We start from the raw sequence: 8,800 nt of genomic DNA on the forward strand, positions 1-8,800 counted from the left end.
CATGGTGGCGGTGGGGTTATGGTATGGGCAGGCGTATGTTATGGACAATGAACACAGGTGCATTTTATTGATGGCATTTTGAATGCACAGAGATACTGTGACGAGATCCTGAGGCCCATTGTTGTGCCATTCATCCACGACCATCACCTCATGTTGCAGCATGTGTCCACTTCGAGCAGAATCATGACAGTCATATGATGACATACTGTATAATGACCATGACCCTGAGCCTCAGTGGGTTATGACCTCCCTGCAGAGTGGGGTCAGACAGACACAGATATGATCAACTGTCTGATTCACTGCTGGACATCACACACAAGCTTCTTCACTCCCCTCTTCATCAGTGAACTCAACTTACTCTGTGGCTGTCTAGACACTGTCTGGTTGTAGCTGCAGCCTCGGCGGTCCTTGGTTTGTAAACCAGCGCCTCCCAGCCGGGCGGGACAGCATCTGTGATTGGTTGATGAGAGCTCAGTGCTAGTTCCTTGGTGCAGGAGAAGAGCCGGTGGGCACGAATCAGTGGGGTAATTGGTGTAAAATGGCGCTGTCTCAAGGAACAAAGAAAAAAGTTTGCTATTACTATGACGGTAAATATCCAACCCGTGCTCCTCCGCTTCTCTGATGAATGACGCGGCCTTAATGTGAATGTTTAGGACATTTTACTGGTATTTTTATAAGTGTGCCGTACGACCATGCTAGCTAGCCATCCGGTGGCTAGCAAGCTAACGTTAGCATGCTAAAGTGGCTAACTACCCTGTGTTAGCTACATGGTATGCTTAGCTAGCTGCTAGGTTAGGCTGCACGCAGTAGTGTGGTGTGTTTTCTCGGTTTGAAGTCTACAGAGCAGACACATTTGCTTAATGGAGTCAAACATTTTATTGGACTGTGATGTGTGAATGTGCCGCAATGTGATCATTACATGCGGAACAGATTAGCCTTACATTTAGCCGGTGCTAATCACATCAGTGTGCCCCCATCATGCTAACAACTTCCGAGTAGTGAGCACCGGTGCACCGGTTGTCACTGTGATTAGTTAGCGTAAAGTTTTCGTGCAAAGAAGTCCCCGAAAGTTATATTGCATGTCCCATTTCTATCATGCATGACGTTAAAAATATTTAAAAAATGCTTCACACTGTATGTAAGTGTAGAAAGTACAAATGGGATTGTTAAACTGCTGAAATGCCCATTTAAATGTGTTAATTATCAGGGTGTTTAAAAAATACTTTTTATGTATGAACATTATTATGTCCAATAAGTATAGGAACAAAATAAAATGAAAACAAATCAATGCACAGGGTGAAAAAGACAAATATGAGGTCATGGGATGTTGCAAAAACATGGCAATTTTTTCTAGTTTAAAGTGTCATATATGGTACACACAATAATCAAGTGCGGTGTATTTCATTTGCTAAATAAATACACCATTTTCTCCCAAATCTTTATGAAGTCATACAGAATATGTCGTCTGTTTCAGAGGATGTCAGTGTATAACAGCAGCAGTGGGGCAGTTTTTCTGGTGATGGCCTTTGTACTTGCTGCAGCAGGATCTGTAGTAGATAGATATCATCTGTACTGAATCCATCAGGCATGTGTCCAAGAAACACGGACGTGAATGTTGTTCTTATACATAAACCCAAGGTTTTGGTAATGGTTGTTGCTATAATCTTCCAGAAAGTCTGAATAGAGTTACAAGGCCAAAAAATATGGACGTGGTCAAGTATGATTTCTCCACATTCCCTCCAGCATCACAGCTGGGTGCCAGTTTGTTTAGACTTCTGTGTGGGCGTGATGAAAAAGTGAATCAGGTTCTTCCAGCAGAGGTCTCTGCCCAGCTCTTATCCCCCATTGTTGTTTCATATAGTCTGTAGTGTCCTTATTCAGTGATGTGATGCCAGGGTATAACTTACTGATAAAACCTTCAGTAAATGTATGAATGACAGTTGGTGGTTCTCTTGGGTTAATACATTTTACTTTTAACAGAAATAATCATGGATCTGTAAATACCTGTAAAAGTCCTGCCCGCCCAGGCCGTATGTCTGACATAGATTATCAAAACTTTTAAGCTCCCATTTTTTCAAAATCTTTCATATGGAGGTGATACCAGAATATGTCAACTGTCTAAATCCATGTGATGCTGGCTTAAATTCAGGATCATATGCCGTGCATCTATGCAAATAAACCTCCTGTTGTAGTGTGAAACGATTCACCACTTCTACCCACACTTAAGAGAAATTGTCTCGCTTTCTAATTTATTTTTTTGTTATGTGTGACAAAATTCCAATGCCTACTTACATGTCAGGTCATTGACGCCTATCTCCTATGCTGGCAAACTTATAGGTCAAGTATCAATGAGTAATTCAAGCCACAGTCTGGAAAATTGACCATCTCCTGGTTTTATTTCTCAGGTTTTAACATCAGGTCATGTTAGTGTCCACAGTGTGATGTGCAGTTAAAGATTGTGTGAATAATCTGAACAAAACAAAAGTTGCAACAAAAACTGCTTGGATAATATGTAAGCTGAATGTAGGACAGGTTCATCCCTGTTCGTAATATTGTCAGACTTATTTACTGAAAGGTATAAAGCATTTGCAAATAAGTAGGGCACATTTTTTTGAATGGAGCCAAAATGCACCCCGGCAATAGGTATTAAGCAAATTATATAATGTAACCTTGTGTTTATAATCTTGTCTTTCCCAGGGGATGTTGGGAACTACTACTACGGCCAGGGCCATCCCATGAAACCCCACAGGATCCGCATGACACACAACCTCCTTCTCAACTATGGGCTGTACAGGAAAATGGAGATCTATGTGAGTTATATCACAACAGTCAGATCTATACTTCATATGCGTCATGTATTTGTGTCATTATGCTTCTGTAAGAGAAAATTAGACTACAATATTAAAAGCTAGAGTGGACGGGGGGGTGAGGGAATGCAGCATTTAAAAAAACATATTCCTCATTAACCTTTCAGTGCAGGCAGTCGAGGTCTGTATGTCTGATGGTACAGTCTGATACGGCCCAGTGGTTTAATAAGTTGTCCTATTAGTAGTGTTTACTACTAGTCATCATTTAGGGCCATTAGTCGACTAGTCGCCCACATGTTTACAATATTAATATAATTATTAAATTATATATTTTAGTTTTTGGTTTTTATAATCAATTGAATATAGAAGATGTTTAATCGTCAAACTGAAAAACCTTTTTTGTTTTTTGTGAATAAAACTCTGAACTTGATGCTTGCAACATGTTTTAAAACCATTGGGACAGGAGCATATTCACCACTGTGTTACATCACCCAGGCTTTAACACATTCAATTAAGTGTGGCAGCCAACATCTGGCACCACATATTGTTTTTTACTTTTTTTTAAGGACCGTTTATTAAGCCCAGTTCAGACCAAAGATTTGCGACAAGTCGAAACCATATCGAAATGTTCTCAGACCTTAAACTGAAATCATTGTGTTGCCCCGCCCAAAATATGTAATTTTATAATTAAATGAATATCGTAAACATGTGGGCGACTACTCAACTAAAGGTCCTAAATGATGACTATTGGTCGACTAGGAAAATTCTTAGTTGCGGGCAGCCCTAATGTATTTATTACACAGAGTCCCAACGTTTTTGGAATCAGCTTTTGTTTTTGTGAAAGCACCAAAAATCAGTCCCACAATATCGTCACAATATCAATATTGAGGTATCTGGTTTAATATATCTATATATTGCCCCAGCCCTGTTTTGAATAAGTAAATGAATTAAGACCTGCTATAAAGACTTAAAGCATAACATGTCAAAATTGGACAGTACCCAGTGATGAATGACAAAAAGTGAAGTGTCAGCTGTTCCTGTCTTCCTCCTAATCTGTCTGTCTGTTTCCAGAGACCGCACAAAGCCAGTGGTGAAGAGATGACAAAGTACCACAGCGATGACTACATTAAGTTCCTGAGGTCCATTCGACCAGACAACATGTCTGAGTACAGCAAACAGATGCAGAGATGTGAGTGTCCGCTTCTCTTCCAATGGATGCTGAGGCGTTCTCGCTGTTCACGTGTGACATGTTTTTTTGTCTTGTTACTTTTCTCACAGTCAATGTCGGAGAGGACTGCCCAGTGTTCGATGGTCTGTTTGAGTTTTGCCAGCTTTCAACAGGTGGATCTGTCGGTAAGTTACTCCAAACACACTTCCAATGATCCCTCTGGTATACCACCTTCAGAATAGAGGGACGTTTATGAATGTGTGTGGAACAAATCTGAAGTAAAAGCTTCAACGTAGCATCAAAAAGATGGTCTTCTCATGAAACGAGGCTGTCTATGCTGTACAATGACACATATACTTTAGACATCAGCTACATGACCAGAGAAAACCTACAACTACCAGAATGCACTGTGCTACACTAGACCTTTCCATTGGCTACCACCACGAGTATATTTCTGACCTGTGAGAAACACTGGTGTCTTTGACTTTAAGTATAGTTTTGGTAACCTGTGGCAGTCCTTACTACGGAGAACATGCACACAGAGCACTGACCAGAGGGTGCTCATGAAATCTGTACTGGATTGGAAAAAGCCCATAATATGTGAATAGTAACTGCACATTTATGAAAGTCCATTAGAACTCAAATTAAATCTTTTACTCTGTTTTTTCTGTTCTCCAGCCGGGGCACTGAAGTTAAACAAGCAGCAGACAGACATCGCCATCAACTGGGCCGGCGGACTCCACCACGCCAAGAAGTCTGAGGCCTCGGGTTTCTGCTACGTCAACGACATCGTCCTGGCCATCCTTGAGCTACTCAAGTAAGCTGCTGCCTTCGTCTTTTAATTTAATCATCCTGCCTTTCCATCCATCTGCCAGGTTTTAGTTGTTTTGTGTCCCCAAAGAAATCTGGCGCAAACATTTTAGACCTGGTTTAGCCGGATTAGATCTACACCTGCTACTGAGCTTTGTGTCTGATGCACATAATCAAACAATTCATCTTTTCATGCCAAGCACCAGATTTCTTCCTTTGTCTTTTTCTTGCAGTGTTTATGCTTTTTTTTTTTTAGAGATGACAATAAGTGCCTTGTTGTGCTCGCTCCCCATCCATCAATACTTTCATTTTAAAATTATGTTGTTATGTTTTTGTCTGAGATTTTGGCCTGTTTGATTCACATGTGCATGTTTAGACCTTCAGCACTGCGCTGTTGAGGTGGCCAAAAGCCCTTTGGACCACTTTCAGAGGTTGTTTGGAGGAGTGGAAACCGTACTAAGGAACCTTCATTAATATAGGCCTATATTTTATCTACAAGTGCACGTCACACACTGAGCGAGCCGCCTGTTAATGACGCTGTGGGCTAATGGGCATGTAGCTACTTCCATGTTTCAGATGATACGTCATGTTTGTAGTCGACCAATGAAGATGAGTTTACATATCACCTTGGGTTCGTCCTTCACCTTCTCAAAATGATCCCACACTTTGGATTTCCTGCCCGACATGTTATTAACTAGCCTGTGGAATAACCGCAGGTACCAGCCCTGGAGATTAACCTGACTCCTGTCTGACTGCTGAGCGTGGACACTTCCTGTGTCTGTCCTTTCAAAGTAAACTCACACATGGTCCAGTCATATAGGTTTGGATTTAGTTTCACTTTTTTAAATTTATTTTCTGCGACTAAGCGACCAATGAAATCTTGCAGACTAACGGACCTTTCTGGTCGACTAACACTTGGTTGACAGTAAGGACGCAGCAACACTGAGTTGTCTCGTGGAAGATCTTACTCGAGCAAATTGACCTATCATCTTGTGGCAGCTGTCTGTTTTCTCCCCTGATTTGAACACCTCTTAAGATATTCTTAACCAAACTCTTTCTCCTCTTCAGATACCACCAGAGGGTGTTATACATAGACATTGACATCCACCACGGTGATGGAGTGGAGGAGGCGTTCTACACCACAGACAGGGTCATGACTGTCTCTTTTCACAAATATGGGGAATACTTCCCCGGCACTGGAGACCTGAGGGTTAGTTTATTTGTTCTTATTTTCATTCTAAGATCATCAACATAGCTTGTGTGCACATGGACAGGAATTCAATATCTCCAATGTGTGCAGGACATCGGAGCTGGGAAGGGCAAGTACTATGCAGTAAACTACCCGCTCAGAGACGGTATCGATGATGAGTCCTATGAAGCCATCTTCAAACCTGTAAGTCTGCTTTCATTTAGGTACTCATGCTGTTACCACGATCAGACTGTTTATCAGAGCAATGCTGTCAATGTGTGTTTGTGTGTGTTAGATCATGGCTAAAGTTATGGAGATGTACCAGCCAAGTGCAGTCGTGCTCCAGTGTGGAGCAGATTCTCTTTCTGGAGACAGACTGGGCTGCTTCAACCTCACCATCAAAGGTATAAACTATGATCAAATAATGAAGTGATGACATTTTATATCCAAAAGGTCAAAGGTCAACTTCTCTGCGACATCATAACCAGAGCTGGGCGATACGACCTCAAACCAATATCACGATTAATTGAACATTTTACCTCTATTACGATTAATAAACGATAATTTTGTTTTTCGTTTTTGCCCTCATAGTTCACTGACAAGATTTGCACTGTAAATATACTCAACAATAAGCTGGTATACTTTTTCTAATGAAAGAGTACACATCTGATCTTTGTGATTTTAAAATAATTAAAGGAAACACACAGATGAACCATTTATGATTATTTATTGAATATTTCATGATTGCAATCAAAGCACACTTTACTTGAAATGACGTCGTCCGAAGGTCACATTTACTTTTAATGTAAAAAGTCAAGTTACCTAAAAAAGCAGAAAATGAGTCCTGCAAACAAAATAATTTTTAAATATTGTTAAATCAAAAGTAGAAAATAACTTACATGACTTGTAAACAAATATTTATACAATGCTATCTTTTTGACATTTTTGCAACATACCAAACTATGACCGTTTTTTCGTGAATTTTGACGACAAACTATAACTGTGACTTTCTGTCACGATTTTGCACAACATGTTTCCTATGCCTTTTTTCATAACTTCTGACGACATGCTATACTATGACTTTTTTCATGACTTCTGACCACATGCTATACTATGACATTTTTCATGATTTTGGACGACATGCTATGCTATGACTTTTTTCATGATTTTGGACGACATACTATACTATACTATGACGTTTTTTCATGACTTCTGACAACATGCTATACTATGACTTTTTTCATGATTTTGGACGACATACTATACTATGACGTTTTTTCATGATTTCGGACGACATGCTATACTACGACGTTTTTCATGATTTTGGACGACATGCTGTACTACGACGTTTTTCATGATTTTGGACGACATGCTATACTATGACTTTTTTCATGCTTTTGGACGACATGCTATATTATGACTTTTTTTCATTATTTTGGACGACATGCTATACTACGACGTTTTTCATGATTTTGGACGACATGCTATACTATGACTTTTTTCATGATTTTGGACGACATACTGTACTGTGACTTCTTTCATGATTTTGGACGACATACTTTACTATGACGTTTTTTCATGATTTTGGACGACATGCTATACTACGACGTTTTTCATGATTTTGGATGACATGCTATACTATGACTTTTTTCATGATTTTGGACGACATGCTATACTGTGACTTTTTTCATGACTTGTGACGACATGCTATACTGTGACTTTTTTCATGACTTGTGACAACATGCTATACTATGACTTTTTTGATGATTTTGGACGACGTGCTATACTATGACTTTTTTCATGATTTTGGACGACGTACTTTACTATGACTTTTTTCATGACTTCTGACGACATGCTATACTATGACTTTTTTCATGATTTTTGAACGACATGCTATACTATAACTTTTTCTCATGATTTCGGACGACATGCTATACTATGACTTTTTCTCATGATTTTTTGACGACATGATATACTATGACTTTTTTCATGATTTTGGACGACATACTTTACTATGACTTTTTTCATGATTTTGGACGACATGCTATACTATGACTTTTTTCATGATTTTGGACGACATGCTATACAATGACGTTTTTCATGATTTTGGATGACATGCTATACTATGACGTTTTTCATGACTTCTGACGACATGCTATACTATGACTTTTTTCATGATTTTGGACGACATACTTTACTGTGACGTTTTTCATGATTTTGGACGACATACTATACTATGACCTTTTTTTCATGATTTTGGACGACATGCTATACTTTGGACGACATGCTATACTATGAGTTTTTCTCATGATTTTTGAACGACATGCTATACTATAACTTTTTCTCATGATTTCGGACAACATGCTATACTATGACTTTTTCTCATGATTTTTGGACGAAATGCTATACTATGACGTTTTTCATGATTTTGGACGACATACTATACTATGACTTTTTTCATGATTTTGGACAACATACTTTACTATGATGTTTTTCATGATTTCGGACGACATGCTGTACTACGACGTTTTTCATGATTTTGGACGACATGCTATACTATGACGTTTTTTCATGATTTTGTACGACATGCTACACTATGACGTTTTTCATGATTTTGGACGACGTACTATACTATGACGTTTTTCTTGATTTTGGACGACATGCTATAGTATGACTTTTTTCATGATTTCGGACGACATACTATACTATGACTTTTTTTTCATGATTTTGGACGACATACTTTACTATGACGTTTTTTCATGATTTCGGACGACATGCTATACTATGACGTTTTTCATGATTTTGGACGACATGCTATACTATGAC

At 39.1% G+C, this 8,800-nt stretch overlaps 1 protein-coding gene and 1 long non-coding RNA gene across 2 annotated transcripts in view; one reads left to right on the forward strand and one right to left on the reverse strand.

Moving 5' to 3' along the window:
- The window catches only part of LOC126384511 (uncharacterized), a 490,327-nt gene that overhangs the window by 123,404 nt on the left and 358,123 nt on the right, over positions 1 to 8,800 (reverse strand). The gene's annotated exons all lie outside the window — the stretch shown is intronic.
- LOC126384452 (probable histone deacetylase 1-B) lies at positions 429 to 6,426 on the forward strand. Its single transcript, XM_050035557.1, has 8 exons — positions 429 to 587; positions 2,698 to 2,810; positions 3,879 to 3,996; positions 4,086 to 4,160; positions 4,654 to 4,792; positions 5,854 to 5,995; positions 6,086 to 6,178; positions 6,270 to 6,426. Exons 1-8 carry the CDS (start codon positions 539 to 541, stop codon positions 6,405 to 6,407), a joined length of 867 nt encoding a protein of 288 aa, XP_049891514.1. The 5' UTR covers positions 429 to 538; the 3' UTR covers positions 6,408 to 6,426.

This window comes from Epinephelus moara, chromosome 22 (assembly GCF_006386435.1).
Source record: "Epinephelus moara isolate mb chromosome 22, YSFRI_EMoa_1.0, whole genome shotgun sequence".
Classification (NCBI taxonomy): domain Eukaryota; kingdom Metazoa; phylum Chordata; class Actinopteri; order Perciformes; family Serranidae; genus Epinephelus; species Epinephelus moara.

Excerpts from the sequence above, each read along its gene's own strand:
- LOC126384452 (XM_050035557.1), top strand. The coding sequence starts at position 539 with ATGGCGCTGTCTCAAGGAACAAAGAAAAAAGTTTGCTATTACTATGAC. Across the intron at positions 4,161-4,653 it reads TTCAACAGGTGGATCTGTCG|CCGGGGCACTGAAGTTAAAC; the intron begins GTAAGTTACTCC and ends TCTGTTCTCCAG. Across the intron at positions 6,179-6,269 it reads ATGAAGCCATCTTCAAACCT|ATCATGGCTAAAGTTATGGA; the intron begins GTAAGTCTGCTT and ends TGTGTGTGTTAG.